This window comes from Adiantum capillus-veneris, chromosome 15, assembly GCF_014529385.1.
Source record: "Adiantum capillus-veneris isolate H3 chromosome 15, ASM1452938v2, whole genome shotgun sequence".
NCBI lineage: Eukaryota > Viridiplantae > Streptophyta > Polypodiopsida > Polypodiales > Pteridaceae > Adiantum > Adiantum capillus-veneris.
Genome location: NC_140945.1, coordinates 2,740,390 through 2,764,561, shown reverse-complemented (window position 1 = coordinate 2,764,561; position 24,172 = coordinate 2,740,390). Strand labels below are relative to the sequence as shown.

The window sequence follows — 24,172 nt, the reverse complement described above, 5'->3', positions numbered from 1 at the left end:
GGAACCAAGGGATTCCTCGGAGAACATCACACCCTTCCAAAGGCATGATGTAAAAGTCCTCGAGCCCTAAATACCCCTGACAATGCAACATAGTTTGCAAATGACAGGTGTAATGGCAACATCCCGTCCGGGTGCCTCTAGAACAGCCTCGGCCAGTGGCCCCATTTCCTCGGGTGAAATTCCAAGTCAAGCCGCAATTCGGTTGAAATGAAGTTGGCCTTGGCTTCTCCATCAAGAAGATAAGGACTTCCTGGTCTAGCAATTTGCCCCAGGCTTTGCAAAGTTCGGTACTTTGGTCCATTTCATCAGGGTTAGTCCTCACAAAGTCTGGTACCCGTTCGCCTTTCGTCTTTCCTTTTCTTCTACGCTCTTCGCCTACTCTAGAATTCCCTGACTTGTCTTTTGGTGGTCCTTTGGTTCCAGTTTTCAAGAATTATGTCCAGCTCTTTCTGCGAGTACAGGTTCCGCTTTTCTACACTCGCCTGTCCTTTCAACTTTCCCCCCGACCTGAGAGGAGAATCAATGGCCTCTCGCCATCTTGAGTAAATCTCATCAATCGGGTAATCCTTGAGGTGTTTCGCAAATGTTGGGTCTCTTGAGTACTTGATCAATGTGTCAACCTGCAGTTGACATTTGTACTCCGCTCTAGCAAACTTTTCTGCCAAGAATTCGTCCAAATCTTCATTCTTTTGTTCAGTTCCCGCGTCGGATTTCAACTTTCCTTTTCCTAACCAGGTGTTACCTCTATCAGATTCTCCACGAGAACCCATGTGTAATCTAGGGTTCTTTATGGCTTATGCCCTGCAAGACAGAGGATGAAAAAGGGAGCGCACCTGATGCACGATGTACGAATGGTGGGAGTGGCTAATAAGTCCGGGGTCGGGGCACGAAGATTGTTTTACATATAGATAAAATCTTGACTAATATGTCATGCTCTCCTCCAGAATCTCCGTGTGCTACGAAAGGGATCGGATCCGCCGTAGAAGAAGAATCTTTCTAACCTTTGATACCATTGTAATAGGCTTGGACACTCCAAGAAAGAAATCAATAGCAACAAATGAACAGAAACTTCAAAATTACTGAACTTTAATAGAGATAGAGAGAGAAGAGAGAGTCGACACGGCCCAGCGGAGTTCCATGCCCAGATGTATTGGCTCCAAAGTCTAGCGCCCCTTTCGGTAATTTCTTTATCATTAATCATTGCAAAGTACAACTCCCGAGGGACCTTTGCTCTCAAACTCTGCGTCCACATGCTCTGCAAAGTGAGGCCCCAGGGGCTCTTATAAATTTACAAGGGATGCTCAAAAGCAAAGCTCCAAAAGCATTCCGCTCAAAAGCACTAAACCCAAAAGCATTTGCTCTCAAAAGCTAGCACTGGGGACTCCCAAAAGCAGCCAGCGTGATTTTCGGAAATGCGTACAGCCTGCCACATCAACACAGCAACTCAATTTACGAAAAATCCGTATAGTCCTGCCACGTCACCATCCAGCTCGTTTTTCGGGCGTGCAACCAGCGCTAGGGTTTTTATTTCTTCTTTATGTCCCCTGGGGCCCCATCGGACGGGACCCCATAAGCTGGTACAACTTATAAAATCATTTTATCTGTCAGAGATTGTCCGAGTGGTCATGCCACGTCATCACTTTGTGACATCTATAGACAAAGTTTGGCTCTAGAATAGGTTTAACATACCCGCATGGCACATACATCCAGAGTGCACGTGACAAAATCAAACTTCCTAAATATATCCAATCTCATGAACCTCTTTTGTTCTTTTTGTTCACAATGTTGCAACAGATTGCACATGTCCATTTTTTATATCGTTTATTAATCTAGCGCCTATGACACTCTCTTGCTGCTCAATTTGAGAATCTATGCAAAATAGTAACGCCTCAAAAAACCTTGTATATAGATGGCTCGCTTCTGATTCTTGAGGTCATTCCTGCCTATGTAGACTTTGCTACTGCGTGGCTGCTTGTTAGTTCAAGGGTCTGTTAACATAGTGGCAATTGCTACTTCCTTCAATAGAGATGTGGTTGTGTGAACAATGAGGGGCCGAAAGCCTTTGCATGCATTGCTTTTGGCCCTTTGGGAGTGCCACAATGGCACAGTGCACGGCATCAACGCTCACAGACAATGCGAGCAAAGGGACCAACATCAGCTTGGGTGAAGGGTATGTTGCACAGCAAGAGCAAGCCTCTGTGGGGTGAAGATGTTCAAGCCTCAAGCATAGAAAGCCGTGGTCCCCTGAGCATAAAGTCCAAAAACCAAACAAACTTTTATTGCTCATGCTTCTAGTTTTTTATACCACAGCATGATGCAAATGCTCATGATTGTTTACATTGATTTTCTGATAAAGTGCCCCCTAAGACAGCCAATTTAAGGTGTGATACGAACTACGCAGATAATGAATTTCAAGAAACTCCCTAGTCGCAACCAGTGAAGCGTGCAATATGATCGAGGCCCAGCAATGTAGGTAGCTAACACTATAATCCAAGGCCACTGCCATAATGGAGAACCTTGCAATCAATGACGACTTTCACGACTTTTTTCACATAGATGACTCAGTTTCCCACTTGATGGCCTTTAGGAAAGTGACTGATTGCCCATTATTCTTTCTTTAACAGAAAAGTATCCCATTGTCTGTTGAGGAAAAAGAATTCATCACTGAGTCCATATTAGTTGACAAGTGTCTTCGTATTATCATACAGTAAAATGTGTGCAGAGACAACCTATAATGACAAATGTATCACAGTAAATAACTCAACATGGTTAAGTACAAGGATAAATAACTTGACATGTTCAGGCGTTATGCTGGCTTTCCAGATGTATGCTTTTTGCCACTTTACATTACCTTGCATAGACGGTTTTATACATTTGTTGCGCTTCATAATAATTTCCAGCATCCACAGACTTCTCCAACTTTTGCAGTGTCTGCATACGACATATCATTCATTGTCAGCATATTCATGACTTTCACAAAGTCCACAGTACACAGAAAACACTGCACACCCATGCTAACCTAAATACAAAAGCCATGCAGGTTGATGCCATGTCGTACATAGATATGTGTGTGTGCATGCGTGCGCACATGAGCACGCTTTGCTGCCTACTTTTCTTCGACAACAACCTCAGGCTAGTGTCACAGATTGGTATGTGTCAACCGTACAGAATAGGCCCACCTGGTATGTGTAAACCGTACGGAATAGGCCAACCCAAGAGCAGAGAGCCAGAGAGGGGTCATAGAGAGCTGACATGGTGAACTGTATGAACTGATGATGTGGCAGCTGATACGGATTGATGAGGTGGCAACCTGTACGACACTGATGACGTGGCTAAATCAACTGTAACAAACTTGGACACCCCAAGTCAAGTTTCTACCGCAACACAACAGAGATTCACTTCAAAACAGTTCACAAAGATGACACGGCCCGGCGTAGTTCCGTGCCTAGAGATATTGGCCCCAAAGACTGGCACCCCTTTCGGTATTTCTTTTTGTATTAATCTGTGTTCGAAGTACAAGAGAGCAAGCAAGTGCTCACTCTCAGACTCTGCGTCCAGATACTCTGAGAAGTGAGGCCTTGCCCACTTATTTAAAGGTACAAGGGATGCCCAAAAGCAGAGCCCTGAAAGCATTAAACTCAAAAGCTGTTAATCTCAAAAGCAATTGTCCCAAAAGCTGTCATAAAAATCAGCCAGCGCAATTTACGGAAATCCATACAGGCTGCCACATCATCAGCTAGCGCAAGAAGCGGGATTCCGTACAATTTGCCACGTCAGCCTGCCAGAGCATTTTGCGAGGATCCATATTGCTGCCACGTGGCATTTCTGCCACAGTCACTCTGTGTGTGTGTGTGTGTGTGTGTGTGTGTGTGTGTGTGTGTGTGTGTGTGTGTGTGTGTGTGTGTGTGTCTGGAAGCCTGCCACGTCCCCAGTTTGTGACATCGACACTACTTATGTAGCAATTTTCTACAATTGTTTTCTTGTAAATTCCAACATGCATTGTTGAACATAGTTGCTTAATTAGCAGATACTTTCCGTAACCCTTGGGCTCCCTAATGATTCATGGCCAGAGCGCCAGCCATAGTTGCAGCGGAGCACATTTGAATACTTATTAAGCACTTAAAAATGTCTAAAAAACTAGATTTTGAAATCTGATTTCAAACTTGGCCAAAATTCGGTTTTAAAAAATGGAGCTTTCACACATTTTGGTTGGATTTTTGAGCTTTAAATCCCCGAGCGCCAAATTTTGAGTCTTTTTTATGTAGTGTCTATCATGAAGTTTGTTATTTGATGTCATTTTCTTTTGCATAGATGATTGATCCGAGCTCAGAACAATTCCTCCTCTACGGAGGAGCCGATCCTTTTTGCAGCACACATGGGTTCTGAAGAGAACGTGACAGAGATGACACCCCTCCGACAGTTAGTCTACAAGGAGATGAAGAAAAGCTGAGTCCTAGTCAGGGTACAGAAGAAACCAACAAAGATTTTGGCAATTTACCGGTGGGGAATCTCGACAGAGCTGTGTACAAACCCAACTGCAAGTTTGTCAAAGGTGCGGCAGAAAACGGTGAATCGGGTGATAAACTTGTCTGCAACTGCAAGCAAACCACCTCTCTGTAATGGGCAGTCAATAGATCTCGGATCTATCGCGATGGATCTCCTGATCGTTAAGCTCCTAGCGCGTACAGCCCATCGAACAGGCAAATGAACTCTCTATGGGCAATGCTACACCGGGAGGGTGTGCACACGGCGGAGGAGAGAGAGAGAGAGAGAGAGAGAGAGAGAGAGAGAGAGAGAGAGAGAGAGAGAGAGGAAAGAAAGAAAGAAAGAAAGCTTTATTAACGTCTTCTAGAGGCCGAACTCGGCCTATGAGACAAAACCATGTACATGTCTGTATCCTCTAGGTATCCAATAAAGGATAAAAGTGTTGAAAAAGAACTGAACTAAAGTGATACAAGACTAGAGGTGAGGTCGTACAGTGCGGCAGTAATCAGATAAGAGGCGGGGTAACACATGTGCCAGTATACTGAGGGGATGGAGCTCTATCTCTAGTAGATTTGAAATTATATGCTCAACAGTACAATGATGAGATGCATTCTAGCTCCATCCGGTAGAAAATTGAGGGTCTAGGATATCATGCATAGGAGGGTAGGGTGTGAAGAGCCCGTGTAGTATGGAAGACGGGTCAGAGAAGACTCCTTGTATCTCTCTCTGTCTGGCCTGCTCATGCTGTGTTCGAATCTGATAGATCTCCCTTTGGTGCGCTCGTCGAGCACGATATCCCTCTGCTCTGGGTTGTCTCCCGGCACGTATCACATCTACCTGTTGGGGCGGGGGGGGGGGGGGGGGGGGGGGGGGTGTGTCACGAGCGTCTAACTACTATCTATCCTTTTTGTTGATTTCTTTCTTATTATTTATTTACTTTCCCTTTTTGGAAACACCCCTCGGGAAATCTAACTGCCCTGCATTGCATAGCTAGTGTGGAACTGTTCAGAGGAGTCCATGCCTCAGAGCAAGAGAGCATTAAGGTTGGACAAGGACTATGGTTAGCCAAAGTGGAGTCATTGACTAGCCAAAGTTGAATCCTTTGCTACGGAGGCTACATTTCAACTCTGGGTGTGGCTGCAGTGTACAAAGGGGGTCAGGTGACCTAGAAAGATACAATGGCAGCATCTCCTAAAATTTAGGGAACTGCTATTTTGGGACCTGAAAATGTGTTTGCGTCATTACCTCCGGAATGACAAGGGGAACATTTTATTACTCTGCCGTGAAGTCAACTGAGCAACCGGCTGGGAGATTTTTAGGCGGCAACCCCGAAACAGGAAATAGGCTGTAAATGTGCCAAGTGGCACATTTCTGTGCACTTTCCTCATGCATGAAGAAGTGGCGCTGAATTTGGAGGAGGGAGGGGCTCATTTGCAGTTTTTGTCACAGGTTAAGAGCTATGGAGTGCTTCCTTTCCCTCTTATGTACAGTGCGGTGCCAGGAGTGATGCCCTGCACGCTACGCACTGCCCTCTCTCTCCCCTATGGCAGTATGTTATGCCCCACTAGAAGGCTTTTCAATTGACCAATGTACAGTTGTGTGGGTTCATGCGCGATTGCCGAGGCAAGAGCCTCTTGCACAGGTACTGGATTAGCTAGCGGCTAATCCCCCGCAGGTACAAGTGAATTCGGAGAGGTTTCACGCCAGAAATCTCGTTCGATTCAAAGGGCAAGTAGCCCTACAGGTGCGGAAGCGCGAGGACTTGCTACGGATGCGACGGGCACCCGAAACGGAGCCCGACACAGTAAATGACAGCCTGCTGTGTATTTTTGCAGGTTTAGGGTTTTGGCCATAAACGGACCCTAATACCCCCAGGAGGTTCGGGGACGCGAGGGGACCGTTGTCCAGGTGATCTGGCGCATTTTCGGGGCTGAAAACAGAGAATTCAGCGTGCTGCAGATTCTCGCCAAGTTTTGCAAAGTGCCCGTATGCGTCGGGAAAGTCATTCAATGCCTGGGAATACTGACTGTGAAGGGTCCTAGTACAGTTATGCTGCCGAAATCGGGCCGGAACAGTTGAAATTCAGCCAAGGTTGTGCAGAGCAGCTTGTAGGGAACCACAGCGTTTATTCCCTCTTTTAAACAATAAAGAAATACCGAAAGGGGCGCCTAAGATAGGGGCCAATCTGGTCTTCACATACAGGTGCATTCTAGCAGCCTGTATCCCTTTCCCCTTTGTTGTGTCTTGAAAGTACAGGTAAAGTGGGTGACAAATTAAATAGTGAAAACAAATAAGGTTTAAGTCTAAGGTCTACCGCCCTTTCTGAAAGTACAGGCCGGTTTCATGGTTCCATCACCGGGATTAAATCACTTTTTCCCATAGAAGTGAGCCTTGGTCAGGATGGGCTTGAAGACACAGGGGATCATAGACCAGACACAGGGAATTGCAATTATGGCTGACAGACCATATGATGTGACTGAAGAGGTTTCCTCTTCACAGGGTCAACAGACACATGAAGTGGGTGAGTCTTCAAGACCACCACAGACGGATGATGATATATTCAGGACCCAGTTGGCTACTTCTGTGGCTATGTTCACACAAGTAATGCAGAACCCGAGGTTTTTAGCCTTTCTGCAACCTTCTCTTCCGTCTCAGCAAGTTGGGTCACTGGATCATATTCAAAAGCCTATTAAGGCTCGAGCACAGGTGATTCATACTGCAGAGTCAATGGAAACACCTGTACACTTAACGGAGAACATGCAGTCTCCACAACCTGTGCCTAAGGTGCAAGAACAAGTGGCTGAGATGCCAGTCTTTCAAGCTGTACCAATTCAACCAACCACTTTTCAGCAGCCTATAGCTGGTTCTAATGGGCAGGGAAGCAACCTACAGGCTATGCAGCAAGTCTTCCCACCACCTTCAATACACCCTAGCTATTTTTGAGGTGGATCGGTATTCCAGAGCATGGCTGGTCATGCACCTAGAAATCAGTTTTACACGCCAGGAACAGTGTTCGGGGGTGCTCAAACAATGATACCTAATCCCATGTATGGTGTCACAGGCATGATACCGGGGTTCCAAAGCACTCAGGGCCAATTTGGGATGCCACAGGCAAATTTTGGTATGGCTGGAATTACAAATCAACAGCCAAATATGGCATTTCCACGTCAACTTAGTTGCAATCAGGGAACACAGATGAAGCCTGACAGTGTTCCCATGTTTCAGTCACTTCCATATGAGAACTTAATGCCGCTGGAGAGGCCACCTCCGTACAAAGAAGGTGGCAAAGGTGTGACATTCACGACCTTTACAAGGTTTGATGCCAGGAAGAAGGCTCTCTGATTCCTCCAACAGTTTGACAAGGCCTATGCAAGGGGAAACTTTACAGAGGCTTCAAAGGTCCGCAAGGCAGCCACTTTCTTGACAGGGAATGCGGGACAATGGTAGACAACTTTATTGCTTCAAGGGCAAGCTCCGTCCACATGAATTTACTTCAAGCAGATTTTTGCAGCAGCATGGTTATCTGATGACTTTGAAGCAGATGTCATGACAAAATGGCACCAGCTTAATGCTGCCACTTGCAACAATCTGGATGACTACAATCGGAAGTTTTGGAAATCTCTACTTCCAGTAACTTCCTATAGGTTTGTGCCATTGACAGAACAGATTGAAAAATACTGTTGTGGCCTACCCAAAGGATTAAGAAAGTACTGCACGAAGACCAAAGTCACTACTTTGACGCCGCTTATCGAGGTAGCAAACACTGGCAATGGTTTGCTCAAGGGAGAAGATTGTGAATTCAATACTGGCGTCAAGGAAGGATCAGCCAAGAAAAATTCAGCGAAGAAGCACGTTCCGAATGAGGTTCCTAAAGGGACTCAGGAGCCAGCCAACGCAGGGAAAGGCAAAGCTACCGCTGAATCAAAAAAGGGACCAGCAAAGAAATGGAAAAGACGTTTTCCTCGCAAGTCGGAAGGGCAAAAGAAGGTCCTGAGGTCAGAGAACAAATGCTTCATCTGTGAGCAGCCTGGCCACATTGCTTACAATTGTCCTACAAAGAAAAGGCCAGCTGGATTCTGAAGACAAGGGAGACAGGAAAGGAAAGAAGCCCATGGCTGGTCTAGTGCCAGATATGGTGGGCGACGAGCCAAATTCAGATGCAAGTGAGCTTTGCAGAGCATGGGGAAAGGTCAGGGATCAAACAGCCCTTATCTTCTTTGATCCAGGTACCAAAGCCAGCTTCATTTCCCCAGAATTGGCTTCCAAGTTGGAAATCAGACCTGAAGAGATGGGATATACAGCAGAGGCAGGTTTGGCATGTCCTGGCCATACAGAGGCTGTGACACCCATCATTGGAAAGTTGCGCCTACATATCCAGTCCTATGTAGACGCTCAAGAATTTTACATCATGCCACTGGACGGATGTGATGTGTTGTTAGGTATTCCTTGGTTATTTCCTGTACAGGGAATCATGGATGCCTACAACAAAAAGATCACTATACAGAGCAAGGGAAAGACTCACATTCTGGACGTAAAGCTTAAAGGGGAGTCTATTCCCACTGTATCAGCTTCTGCTATTACTTCTGTAATAAAAAACCATCTTTCTGCGTAGTTGGTTTTTGCACATGAAGTGTCAGATTGTGATAAATCAAATTTATCTGTGCTAGATAAAGAAAGGTCAATGTTTTTACAATAGTATAGTGACTGTTTTTCTGATTCATTACCGTCTCAATTACCGCCAGAGAGACCCGAGGACCATGCGATAGATTTGGTGCCAGCCAATAGCCCACCAAATAAGCCTCCCTACAGGGTTAGTGCAGCTCAGCGGAAAGAGATAATGAGCCAAGTACAGGAGCTGTTAGAAAAGGAGCTGATTCAGCCCAGTTCATCCCCATTCTGTTCTCCAGTGTTGTTGGTGCAGAAAAAGGATGGCTCATGGCGTATGTGCATCGACTACCGTGCAGTGAACAAGAATGCCATCAAGAATAGGTTCCCTATACCTAGAATTGATGATATTCTGGACAAATTAGAAGGAGCAGCTATGTTTAGCAGGATAGATCTAAAGAGTGGGTAGCATCAGATCCGCATTAGATAAGAGCATGTGCCAAAGACTGCTTTTAGAACGACGTTTGGCCTTTACGAATTTTTAGTGATGCCCTTTGGTCTCACAAATGCTCCTTCTACGTTCAATAGAATAATGGACAGAATTTTCCGTCCACACCAGAAGTTTGTTGGTACATTCTTTGATGACATGATAGTCTACTCAAAGAATGAAGAGGAGCATAGGCATCACGTTGTATAGGCCGGTACTATTTCAATTACCTGTTAACTTTACACAGAGCACTGAGAAGGGAAGAGAACACAGTTGCGTCCAGCGACTAGAATGTCACTGCGCACACGAGACCGACACCCTGTAGGCCCCAAAGACTGGCGCCCCATTCGGTATTTCTTTATTCAAATTAAGGTAGATAATCCGACCACTTAGCACAAGCTTTCACAAAGCTGTCCAAACCTGGCGAGGGCTGAAAATGCAGGTTTTCGACCGGATTTCGACAACATAACGGTGCAAAAACCCCTGTAGGTCAAAAACACCTGTCTAGGACGGATTCCCTCTATATCTGGAAGCTTGCTGGTGAGCTGTCACAGAAATTCAGCGGGCTGTAATTCTCTGTTTTTCACTGCCGGGAGCCCAAAAGCCTGTACACGCGTCCCAAGGCTCTCATGAGGCTCCCCCAATGTTCCCTTGCAGTTTAGGTGCTAAACCCTAAACCTGCAGAAAAACACAGCAGGCTGTAATTCCCTGTTTCGGATCGTTTTTAGCGGAGCGAACACGCCTACGCGTGTCCCAAGGGCTCCCGCACGCAATGGGACAGTTCCCCTGTGAATTGGACGAGTTTTCACGCGAGAAAACTCTCCAAACTCGCAATCTTTCATGATGGAACTGTGCGTACCTGTGGGGGATTAGCAATTAGCTAATCCGGTTCCTGTTTAGAAGGCTCTTGCCTTGGCAAACGCGCATAAACCCCCAGAACTGTACATAGGTCAAATGAGAAGCCCACTAGTGGGGCATAACATACTGTACGTAGGGGAGAAAGAGAGCGGTATGTAGCGTGCGGGGCATCACTCCCGTCACCATACTGTGCATAGAGGGCAAGGTAAGCATTCCATAGCTTCTATACCTGCTACAATCCACCTGAGGCTGAGAATGGCGCCCCTTTTGTTGATATGCAGCTCGTTTTTGCCTCCCAGAGTGGCAGAATCGCTCACAGGTTGACAGGTCGCCCAGTTTCCGAGTTTGGGCTTTCCCTGCTAAAAATATCTCAATTGGTGCGTCAGTTGACTTGGCAGCAGAGCAATAGAATGTTCCCCTTGTCATTCCAGAGCTAATGACGCGTACACATTTTCCGGTCAAAAATAGCAGTTCCCTAAATTTTAGGAGATGCTTCCATGGCGTTCCTATTGGTCTCCTGACCATCATTGAAGACTACCATTTGACCAACATCTACAATGTGGGTTAATTTACTGGCCCCTTTCAACTTATAAAGTTGCAGTGACTTGACGAGTGATCCAAATTCCAGTTTGGTGCACACGAGCTTCCATACTCATCAGAATTCAGTGCTAACTGGCCCGGGCAGTCCCTGTAAGACCGACCTAAATCCCCGATGTGAGAAACCCATTTGGCTGCAGCTGTTTCACACTGGCCATGCAATGTCCACTTGCACCTTTTCAAGGGTTCCGGGACAAACAAGTAAAAATAAAATAAATATATCTAATACTTATTTACGAAAGGCAACAGGAAAAATACACCTCCTGGTGACACACCCCACACTTGAAATGCTGCAAGCGACCTCGCTTGCATGCCAATAATACGTGCAGATATCTCCTGATATCACATATATTCTATGATCGGAATCCAAGATATACATGCTTCCGGAAATGTAGCGTTGGACGATTAAACAATCCCACCAACCTGGCTACGACACATAGATCAAGCATAGAAGTCTTCTAGTGTACTCTTGAGCACAAACTTCTCTAGCTAAATTCTGTATGGAAAGAGTAGATACAATTGCTTAACTACTCTCTTGAGCATCATGAACCATGCTCTTGCCTTGCTCCAAAAAGGTTGCATCAAGTCACTGTGGGTTCCATTTGAAAGGCTTCAAGATACAATTGCAATAGCTGAGGTGAATCAAGCAATTCAGACTCTTCCATCCATTTGGCATCTAATGATGGATAGTTCTTGAACTTCACCAAATAGCGTCTTGCAACCTTTCCTCTAACCTTTCTTTCTTTATGTGCCAATATCTGTTCAAGAACAAGGATTTCATCCAATTCTTCCACTTCGGGTTGTTCCTCATCAAGCATATTCTCTGGCACATCACCAACAAAGGGCCTTAGAAGGCTGACATGAAAAGCATTATGTATTTTCCAGCCTTCTGGTAGCTTTAACCTGTAAGCTACATCGCTGATCTTTTCTGAAATCTGAAAAGGACCATAATATCGCATACTGAGCTTAGGAAACAAGCGTTCCTTGCCCTTCGTTTTCCTTAACCTGGCCTTTTCAAAGCGCCAAAGTACCCAATCACCAAGTGAAAATACAAGTTCACGACGGTGACGATCAGCAGCTTTCTTTTCCTTAGCCTGAGTTTTCTCAAGAGCAATCTTTATCTTCCTGTATGTTTCATCCATATCTTGCACATACTTGTCTGCCTCAAATATCTTGTCCTTAGTCTGCAAAATGGGTGGGACTTTCTTTCCTCCTTCCACTATCTCAAATGGTGCCTTACCTGTTGATGTATGCACGGTGTTATTGTAAGCATATTCAACCAATGGGAGATGGTGTTCCCAAGTTGCCTTCTGCTCTGAGACATAACATTTGAGTAGGTCCAAGACAGTAGAATTTGCCTCTTCTGACTGTCCATCAGTTTGCGGATGAAACGAAGAAGATAACTTGAGCGTAGTGCCCATGTTCTCAAACAATGCCTTCCAGAAAAGACTCGTCATACGTGGATCCCTGTCACTGACAATTGACTGAGGCATCCCATGATATTTAAAGATATTGCTCATGAATATCTTGACCATGTGTTCTGGCTTTATCTTCTTCCTGACAGGAATGAAATGGGCCTGCTTACTGAACCTACAAATGATAGTCCAAATCCCATCATTTCCTATTTGCGTCCTTGGAAGATTAAAGATAAAGTCCATTGCTATACTTTCCCATGGCCTATCAGGGATCGGCAATGGCTGCAACAATCCCGGTTGCTTTTGTCTGTCAAATTTGACTTTTTGGCATACTAAGCATGATCGTACAAATGTGTCAACATCTTGACGCAAAGCTGGCCAATACAAGAATGCCTCAACCCCTTTCACTGTCGCGTCAATTCCACAATGCCCAGCATAAGGTGGAGCATGACTTTCCATCAAAATCTTTGGCCGTAACTGTTTAGTAACGCATAACTTTCCATGCATCATGAGAAAGTCATTCTTAAGCATATAGTGCTCATGATGTTGCCCATCAACAAGCTGGTCATAGATCCTTGCAAAATCTGAATCTTCAGCATATTGTGTCTTCATTTCGTCTAGTTCACAATGGTACGGAATTAACACTGCTGAAATTTGGGGCTTTCGTGACAACGCATCAGCCACCACGTTCTTTTTCCCTTGCACATGCACAATCTGAAAATGGAACATTGAAAAGATGTTTGCCCATCGCATGTGCTTCTCAGACAACTTCGTCTTTGTAACAAAATATCGCAAGGTTTGATGATCCGTTTGGACAACAAAATCAGCCCCTAGCAAATAGTGTTTCCAACTAGTGAGAGCATGAATTACTGCCAGCAATTCTTTCTCATAGACTTGCAAGTTCCTTTCAGTCTTCAAAAGAATTCTGCTCTCATATGCGACTACTCGGCCATTCTGCATTAAAACTGCACCAAGACTATGGCCACACGCATCACATTGAACCACAAAAGGTTTAGAAAGATCTGGCAAAATAATTACCGGATCTGAAGTCAGCTTCTCTTTCAAGTGTTTGAACGCTAAAATTTCCTTGGCTGTCCACTTGAAAGTAACTCCTTTTCCTTGCAGTGCATGGAGTGGAGAAGCAATCTCAGCAAAATTTCGGATGAACCTCCTGTAATAGGAACATAAGCCTAGAAAGCTTCGAATGTCATGTACGGACTTCAAGTCTGGCCATGACCTAATTGCTTCCATTTAGCGGGATCCATGCGTACCCCATCGTTTGAAACAATGTGCCCAAGGAAGTGAATTTCTTGCAAAAAGAATTCACTCTTCTCCGCATTAATGAGTAGCCTGTTCTTACGTAACTCATTGAAAACTGCAGTCAAGTGATCCCTATGCTCCTCTTCAGACTTTGAGTAGACAATCATGTCATCAAAGAAGGTACCCACGAAGTTTCTATGTGGTCTAAAAATTCTGTCCATCATTCTATTAAATGTGGCAGGAGCATTTGTGAGACCAAATGGCATGACAAGAAACTCATAGAGACCAAATGTTGTCCTGAACGCAGTCTTATGGACATCTTCTGGCCTAATGCGTATCTGATGATACCCACTCTTTAGGTCTATCCTTCTAAACAATGACGCTCCCTCAAGCCGATCAAGAATAGACCTGTTCTTGATGGTATTCTTATTCAAGGCGCGATAGTCAATGCACATGCGCCATGAACCATCCTTCTTCTGCACTAAGAGTACAAGCGAACAAAAAGGGGATGAGCTGGGATGAATCAGCCCCTTCTCTAAAACCTCGTTGACCTGACCCATAATCTCTTTCTGCTGGGCTGCACTAACCCTCTATGGTGGTCTATTCGGTGGACTAGAACCTGGCACAAGATCTATAGTATGATGCTCAGGTCTCTCAGGAGGTAACTCCCCTGGCAAAGAGTCCGAAAAACGATCACTGAAACCACTCAAAAAAGTTGACCTGTCTTTATCTAAGGTAGACAAATTAGATACAACTTGAGGTACTTCTTTTGCAAAGATCAAGTACGCAAAAAGATGATTCTTTATTACAGATGAAATAGCAGAAGCAGAAACAACTGGAACGGAGTCGCCTTTCAGCTTTACATCAAGGTAATGAGTCTTTCCTCTATGTACAAGGGTAATCTTTTTGTTGTGAGTATCCACCATAGCATGCAACCTGTAACACCATGGGATACCCAATAACACATCACAGCCCTCAAGCGGCATAATATGAAATTCTTCCGCATCCACATAGCTCTGAATGTGCAGACGAAGCTTTCCCAGAATAGGAGTAACAGGCTTTGAATGTCATGGGCATGCCAAACCTGCTTCCCCTGTCATACCCATCTCCTCTGCACGAATGCCCAACTTTGATGCCAATTCTGGTGATATGAAATTTGCACGGGCTCCTGGATCAAAGAAAACCAGCACTGTCTGGTCTCTAACTTTGCCCCAAGCTCTGCACAACTCCGTGGCATCTGTGTTTGGCTAGTCTCCAACCAAATCTGGAACAAGTCCTGCACTCGGCTTTGGCTTCTTCCCTTTATGGTCTGACTTGTCATCCTTATCCTGTGACTTCTTCTATGGGCACTCATTTGCAAAGTGTCCTTCCTGTTCACAAATGTAGCATTTCTTGGCCTCCCTAAGAGCTTTCCTTTCCTGAAAAGTTTTGCCAGAAAAATGCCTTTTTTGTCGTTGTCCTCGTTCCGAAGAAGATTTAGACTGCTTCTTGGACGTATCAGCTTCTTGAGTGGAGGGCTTCTTTGCAGGAGGCTCAGAAGGCTTTCCTGCAACATTGCCCTTGGCTGAAAACTGTTTGCCCTGGGACCCTTTCTTGTGGCTATTAAATCCATCGGAATCTCCCTTCGACAGATTGTTGGCCACTCTTGCATTCTCTATCAATTGAAACATATTCATGACAGTAGTCTTTGTGCAGTAGTCCCTGATTTTCTAAAGCAAACCGCCACAGTACTTCTCAATTTGTTCTGAGAAAGGCACAAACCTGTAAGAGGTGACTGGCAACAGTGCGGCCCAAAACCGTTTATTCTACTCTTCGAGATCCGCACACTGTTTAGCAATCAACTCGTGCCATTCCGTCATTACATCCACTTCAAAAGTGTTTGTCAACCATGCAGGCGCATAAAGTTGTTTGAATTGGACGCACGTTGTTGGGGCTTGACCCTGGTTCAACAATGCGGTCCACCATTGGAGCGCATTCCCTTTTAAGAAAGTGGCAGCCTTGCGTATCTTTGAAGATTCCGTGAAGTTGCCTCCAGCATAAGCTGCATCGAACTGTTGTATAAAGGTCAAAGCCTTTAATTGGTCCTCAGTTCCTCTGAAAGTTTCAAACTTCACTCCCTGCCCACCTTCCTTGTAATCCTTAGGCTGACTCAAAGGAGCCACATTATCATAAACAGGTGCCTGTAGCAGTGGTGCTCCATGAGTGTTCATTCCAGCACTCGCATCAACTGTTTTCCCTGTCATATCTGCATTTTGTACGTATGGCTGCGACAAACCAGCCATACCAAATTGTGTTCCAGGCACTCGAAACTGGCCATAGGCACCCTGAAAACCTGGTTGGACACCCATGTTCGAGTACATAGGGTTACCCATGCCTGTTTGCATTGTCCCGAACACATTCCCTGGCATATAACCTGTGGAAGGTCCAGCCATAGCTTGAAACACTGAACCACCTCCAAAATAACCAGGATAAGTATTAGGTAATGGAAGGGTCTGACGCATAGCCTGTTCATTGCTCCCTTGACCATTCACAAACGGTTCCTGTCCAGCTAAAGGAAGTTGCTTTGGATCATTGGACACCGCTAGTTGCTCAACCACATGGGCTTTCCCTCGAGCATCATGAGTCCTCTGCGCATTGGAAATCTCCATTTCCTGCAACGGCTCAGTCATGCCCTGTGTAGGAGGCTGAAAACCCTATGTCGGGGCCTGTAAGAATTCCTGCATCCTTGGGTTGTTAGCCAACTGCTGAAACATGTCAATGCAACAACGCAGTTGAGTTCTAAACAACCTGTCCTCTTCTTGAAGAGTTGAAGGAATTTTCTCTGTGCCATGTGAGGAAGATCCCTCTTCAGGTACTTGGTCTCTCTTCTCTGCCATATCGACAAGCTCTGTGTTGCTTTCACCCACAACAATCCACGCTGCACTTTTTGAACAAAAAGTGACTATCCCGTTGCGGAACCATATAACCGGCCTGTACAACGTAGAGGGCGGTACTATTTCAATTACCTGTTAACTTTACACAGAGCACTGAGAAGGGAAGAGAACACAGTTGCGTCCAGCGACTAGAATGTCACTGCGCACACGAGACCGACACCCTGTAGGCCCCAAAGACTGGCGCCCCTTTGGGTATTTCTTTATTCAAATTAAGGTAGACGATCCGACCACTTAGCACAAGCTTTCACAAAACTGCCCAAACCTGGCGAGGGCTGAAAACGCAGGTTTTCGACCGGATTTCGACAGCATAACAGCGCAAAAACCCCTGTAGGTCAAAAACACCTGTCTAGGACGGATTCCCTCGATATCTAGAAGCTTGCTAGTGAGCTGTCACAGAAATTCAGCGGGCCGTAATTCTCTGTTTTTCACTGCCGGGAGCCCAAAAGCCTGTACACGCATCCCAACGCTCTCACGAGGCTCCCCCGATGTTCCCTTGCAGTTTAGGTGGGAAACCCTAAACCTGCAGAAAAACACAGTAGGCTGTAATTCCCTGTTTCGGATCGTTTTTAGCGGAGCGAACACGCCTACGCGTGTCCCAAGGGCTCCAGCACACAATGGGACAGTTCCCCTGTGAATTGGACGAGTTTTCACGCGAGAAAACTCTCCAAACTCGCAATCTTTCGTGATGGAACTGTGCGTACCTGTGGGGGATTAGCAATTAGCTAATCCGGTTCCTGTTTAGAAGGCTCCTTCCTTGGCAAACGCGCATAAACCCCCAGAACTGTACATAGGTCAAATGAGAAGCCCACTAGTGGGGCATAACATACTGTACGTAGGGGAGAAAGAGAGCAGTATGTAGCGTGCGGGGCATCACTCCCGTCACCATAATGTGCATAGAGGGCAAGGTAAGCATTCCATAGCTTTTGTACCTACTACAATCCACCTGAGGCTGAGAATGGCGCCCCCTTTGTTGATATGCAGCTCGGTTTTGCCTCCCAGAGTGGCAGAATCGCTCACAGGCTGACACGTCGCCCAGTTTCCGAGTTTGGGCTTTCCCTGCTAAAAATATCTCAACTGGTGCGTCAGTTGACTTGGCAGCAGAGCAATAGAATGTTCCCCTTGTCATTCCAGAGGTAATGACGCGAACACATTTTCCGATCAAAAATAGCAGTTCCCTAAATTTTAGGAGATGCTTCCATGGTGTCCCTATCGGTCTCTTGACCATCATTGAAGACTACCATTTGACCAACATCTACAATGTGGGTTAATTTACTGGCCCCTTTCAACTTATAAAGTTGCAATGACTTGACGAGTGACCCAAATTCCAGTTATGCGCACACGAGCTTCCATACTCATCAAAATTCACTGCTAACTGGCCGGGGCAGTCCCTGTCTAACCGACCTAGATCCCTGATGTGAGAAACCCATTTGGCTGCAGTCGTTTGACTGTGGCCATGCAATGTCCACTTGCACCTTTTCAAGGGTTCCGGGACCAACAAGTAAAAATAAAATAAATATATCTAATACTTATTTACGGAAGGCAACAGGAAAAATACACCTCTTGGTGACACTTGGCCATTGTGTTCAAAGAGCTACGCAATCATAGGTTGCTCATCAATGCAAAGAAAAGTGATTTTTTTCTGGAAGAGATTCACTTTCTAGGACACATTGTCTCAAAGGATGGTGTCAGAATGGATCCTGCAAAAGTTGAAGCGATCAAGTCATGGCCAGATTTGAAGACGGTGCACGATGTTCGAAGTTTCTTGGAACTATGCTCCTATTACAGAAGGTTTATCCGAAATTTCGTTGAGATTGCTTCACCTTTACATGCTCTTCAAAAGAAGGCAGTCACCTTTAGATGGACACAGAAAGAGATTTCAGCTTTTAATCTCTCAAAGGAAAAGATGACTTCAGATCCAGTCATTGTGTTGCCAGATCTTACGAAGTCATTTGTGGTTCAGTGCGACACCTGCGGTAGTAGCATTGGTGCATTGCTAATGCAAGATGGCAGGGTAGTAGCCTATGAGAGTAGAATCTTGCAAGGGCCAGAAAAGACTATGCAAGTCTATGAAAAAGAACTGCAGGCCGTGATTCATGCGCTCTTAAGTTAGGAAACACTACCTGCTAGGTGCAGACTTTGTTGTCCAAACGGACCATCAGACCTTGCGATACTTCTTGACACAGGCAAAGTTATCTGAGAAGCATATGCGATGGGAAATATCTTGTCCATGTTCCACTTTCAGATTGTGCATGTGGAAGGCAAGAAGAACGTTGTGGCTGATGCCTTGTCAAGGAAGCCACAAATTTTAGCTGTGTCAATTCCTTATCATCATGAACTTGATCATATGAGGGAACAGTATGCAAATGATGAAGATTTTACAAGGGTCTTCGAGCAGCTAATGGATGGACAACGTCATGAACACTATCTTCTCAAAGATGGGTTCATGATGATGCATGGCAGATTGTGTGTCACAAAGCCATTGCGACGCAAAGTTATGGAAGAGAGCCATGTCCCACCGTATGCAGGGCATCGTGGTATCGATGCTACAGTTAAAGCGGTTGAGACATTCTTCTACTGGCCTACATTGAGAAGAGATGTTGATGCCTTTGTGCGAGAATGCCTAATTTGCCAGAAGGTCAAGTTTGACAAGCAAAAGGCACCAGGGTTATTGCAACCATTGCCTATTCTAGATAAACCATGGGAAAGTATTGCTATGGATTTTATCTTTGATCTTCCGAGAACGCAGATAGGAAACGGTGGTATTTGGGCCATCATTTGCAGATTCAGCAAGCAGGCTCATTTTATTCCTGTCAAGAAGAAGACAAAACTAGATCAGATGGCACGCTTGTTTATAAGCAATATTTTCAAGTATCATGGTATGCCACAGTCGATTATTAGCGACCATGATCCACGCATGACAAGTTTGTTCTGGAGAGGCTTGTTTGAGAATATGGGCACAACGCTCAAATTCTCTTCGTCATTTCATCCTCAAACAGATGGGCACTCAGAAGAGGCAAATTCTACCGTCCTAGATCTGCTGAAGTGCTATGTGTCAGAGCATAAAGGAAAGTGGGAGCAATATTTGCCATTGGTGGAGTATGCATACAATAATACAGTGCATTCATCAAATGGCAAGGCACCTTTTGAGATAGTTGAAGGTGGCAAGAAAGTTCCTCCCATACTGCATACAAAGGACAAGATATTTGAAGCAGATAAGTATGTTCAGAACATGGATGAAATGTACAAGAAGGTCAAAGTGGCCTTAGAAAAGACTCAAGCAAAGCAAAAGAAAGCAGCTCATCGTCACCGTCATGAAGTGGTATTTTCACTTGGTGATTGGGTGCTTGTACGCTTTGAAAAGGCAACGTTAAAGAAGATGAAGGGCAAGGAAAGACTGTTTCCAAAGCTCAGCATGCGTTACTATGGGCCTTTTCAAGAATGCGATATAATCAGTGATGTTGCATATAGGCTGAAATTGCCTAACAGTTGGAAGATTCACAATGCGTTTCATGTGAGTCTTCTCAGACCCTATGTCGGTGATGTACCAGAGGATATGTCAGCTGAAGATCAGCGGGAAGTCGAGGAACTTGACGAGATCTTGGTCCCGGAACAGATTTTGGCACATAAAGAAAGAAAAGTGAAAGGCAAGGTTGCTAGGCGTTACTTGGAAAAGTTCAGAAACTATCCACCAATGGATGCTAAGTGGATGGAAGAAGGTGAACTTGCAGAGTCACCAACTGTGTTATCACTTTACCTTGAAGCCTTCGATTTGCAACCTACCTTGACCCCTTGAGTTTCAAAGCTACATGGATTGTCAGTGTGACAATGGCTTCTGAAAGAAATGATGTACATGGTATTTAAAGTGAGGTCAAATGAAATACCTATTACATGAATGTTAGAGCTGTACAAATTGTCAGTTTAACAACTGCTCTTATGGAATGTCCAAAAGTTTGGTTGGTGCTATAGAAGTGAGTATTTCTTGTCAGTTTGTCAAGGATACAGTAATTGCTTCTATTAAAGGGTACATGTGTAACTGCATTCTTAAACTGTCGGTTTGGGTATGCTTGAAAGTGTTACTGGGCCCAACGTGTACTATAAGACAGTGGCAAAGTGTGTCGCTACCATTTTGACATTGGAAAGTTAGTGACTCAAAGCAATGGCAGAGTGCGAAGCTACCACTATGTCATTGCGACAGGGTTCACACGCAAGCAATACATGTGTCGACAAGGTGTTGAATACACCAGGGTTGACAATGAGCATGTATGTGTCGAAAGGTGTTGAATACATCAGTGTTGACTGTGAGCATGTACGACATAGATGCAAACGAGGACGTTTGAGATTTCAAGAGGGGGGTTATGTCACGAGCGTCAACTACTATCTATCCTTTTTGTTGATTTCTTTCTTATTATTTATTTACTTTCCCTTTTTGGAAACACCCCTCGGGAAATCTAACTGCCCTGCATTGCATAGCTAGTGTGGAACTGTTCAGAGGAGTCCAGGCCTCAGAGCAAGAGAGCATTAAGGTTGGACAAGGACTATGGTTAGCCAAAGTGGAGTCATTGACTAGCCAAAGTTGAATCCTTTGCTACGGAGGCTACATTTCAACTCTGGGTGTGGCTGCAGTGTACAAAGGGGGTACAAAGTGCCCTTTGTTGTGTCTTGAAAGTACAGGTAAAGTGGGCAACAAATTAAATGGGTGAAAGAAAATAAGGTTTAAGTCTAAGGTCTACCGCCCTTTTTGAAAGTACAGGCCGGTTACAGGGGGGAGGGGGGAGAGAGAGAGAGAGAGAGAGAGAGAGAGAGAGAGAGAGAGAGAGAGAGAGAAGAAGAAGAGAGTTTTAACGTCGTAGAAAACTATCCCAAGAGACCTTAAAGAGAGAGAGAGAGAGAGAGAGCGCTGATGAAAAGTGCCAACGAGAGAGAGAGATCGCCGTGGTGAGAGAAAAAGCTAGAGAGAGAAAGTGACCGCACATAGCAAAACGCTAGCAATCTGGAAAACGCTTAAGAGAGGGAGTGTGCCAAACGCTGGATCTCTGCACTGATAACACATCCCAAAAGTACAAAAGAGGGGGGGGGGGAGGGGTGCATATATAGGCAAATCAGACCTACCTACAACAAAACCCCACGATCCCATAAATGGCCTAATAAATCCTAATAAATATGTAAACTCACTAAAACTGACCTGACACACATATTTAGTAGCAAAACTGCAAAAGACTCGAGACTCTGACCCAAGGAAACCCTAGAACGGGGCTCCTGCCTCATGCCAACCTACCGGGTGAGCAACACCATAAAGTGCACCACCGTGAACAGGTACATCTACCTCAAGTACGGCCGGGCACACCCACAAAACAGCCCTCACTCCCTAATCTACTCCTGGGAGATACTAGAGCTATCCCCGGATAGGAATCCCCTCTCATTTCCTGGACAGAAAACGAGTCCAAGGGAGCTCGCATGAGAGGATAATGTCACCTGCGGAGGAGGTTTGGTGAAGATGTCAGCAGGGTTATCCGAAGTCGGGATGTACTCTAGTCGAATAGAGCTATCCTGCGTCTTCTCACGAACAAAAATGGTACTGTATCTCTATATGCTTGGTCAGCAGGGTTATCCGAAGTCGGGATGTACTCTAGTCGAATAGAGCTATCCTACGTCTTCTCACGAACAAAAACGGTACTGTATGTCTATAGAGCTATCCTGCGTCTTCTCACGAACAAAACGGTATTGTATCTCTATATGCTTGGTCTGCGCATGGAACACCGGTTTCCCCGCAATACCTATACAACTCTGGTTGTCAGAGTACATGATGGTCGCCTGTTGGGGAAAGCCCATCTCCAAAAGTAACCTCCGAATCCACACTGACGAAAGCCCCCTCTAAAGGTAAAATCTCATCAAAGACAACATCACGACTAAGTACAACATCCTTCTTCTCTAGATCATAAAGTCAATATCCCTCAGAAAGATAGTTGTAGCCGACAAAAATCATTCTTTGGGACTTGGGGTCAAACTTTCCCCTCTGCTCCTTCGTGACATGGACATAGGCATCGCTCCCAAAAATCCAAAAGTGGGAGACGTCGGGCTTCTTACGAAAATAGGCTTCAAATGGGATCTTCTTAGGAGCTAAAGAGGTTGGAGATCGGTTAATGGTATGAACTGCCATTGCAACTGCCTCTGCCCATAAGGACTTCGGCAAGTCTCAATGTTCAAGCATGGTCCGTGCCATTTCTACCACTATCCTATTCTTCCACTCCACAACTCCATTCTCTGAAAGGGATCCAGTATTCGCAAGCTCTCGCTTGATGCAATGGTCTACACAAAAGTGAATAAAGGCATTAGGGGTAAACCCCCCAGCTTTGTCCAATTGAATAGTCTTCCAACACTTGATTGCTTTCTTCTCCACAAGAGAACGCAAATTCTTGAAGAGGCCAAATGCCTCGTGCTTGTGCTATAGAAAGTATACCCAAGTAAAGCGGCTGAAATCATCCACCAATAACATGAAATAAAGAGCCTTGCCGAGGGAAGGGGCCTCCATAGGTCCACAAAGGTTGGTGTGAATCAACTCCAAAACAACAATGGCTCGACGTATAGCAAGCCTCTAAATAGATTCTCGATGTTGCTTCCCACGAATGCAAGTAATGCATTTCCCATGCTTACTTCCAACATCTCGTAAGCCTGTAAGCATCTGCCCACGAAAAGCAAGCCGAAGAGAATCATTGTTCAATGACCAAATCTGTAATGCCAAACATCACCTGTGGATATCCGTGTCGCTGAAGAAAGAGCATGGAGCCTATAGAGTGTTCTCCACCGAGCCCCCTTAGACCTCTTTGGCGAATTGCCGATCCCATATAGATTATGCCTCCTTTGTAAAGATCACCTCCATGCCAAGCTATGCCCCCTCTACCGTCAAGAATGAGCTCCATAGATCCCTCGCTATGAATAGGAATTTCAGATTTGTCGCCAATGAAGATAGTACCATAGTGTCGTCGCATGCTGGACAAAAGATCCTTTGAAGGTGTCCTGTGCCGTGAGGCACCACTATCCAGAATCCAATCACGATCATCTCGACCCGCAAGAGTCAATGCGACCTCTGATGTCCCTGAGAGTCCTTTGTGGGGAGAATCTCCAAATGGATTGGATGATTGAAACACAATGTTCAGTGTGATCCAAGTGTATGATTGTCACGAGGACGTGGCAACTACTAATTACTGTCACGAGGATGTGGCACTTGCTAACCTTAGTTGTTGGTTTCTTTTCGATGATTTTTATTTAGTTTTTGGGACCCTCTTTTTGAAGTTGCAAATGGCCAGGCATTGTATGGCCAATGTGAAACGGTTGATGGCCGAGAGTTTCACCCGCAGACAGGCACGCCTTGTTGCCACGGGTTGGCCGGGCCGACCGGCACTGGAATCCGAGCAGTAAAGGAATGTCTAGGCTCAGTTCAAAGTCATTTAGGCCCCCTCGCTGCACTTATAAGTCGGTGGGTACTAGGAAATTAACTCAAAAGAGGCAAAGTGGACACTTGGCGGTTACATATA

General features: G+C 45.3%; 1 protein-coding gene across 2 annotated transcripts in view; it reads right to left on the bottom strand.

The window, feature by feature from the left end:
* LOC147440173 (golgi-to-ER traffic-like protein) overlaps nt 1-24,172 on the bottom strand; it is a 163,597-nt gene that overhangs the window by 94,303 nt on the left and 45,122 nt on the right. The window contains exon 2 of one of the 2 annotated variants that reach the window (XM_086529938.1): nt 2,852-2,931. In XM_086529938.1, the coding sequence (XP_086386064.1) occupies nt 2,852-2,931 (80 nt within the window). Of the gene's footprint in view, nt 1-2,851; nt 2,950-24,172 lie in introns of those variants that run through there. The other variant, XM_086529939.1, reaches the window with a different exon arrangement.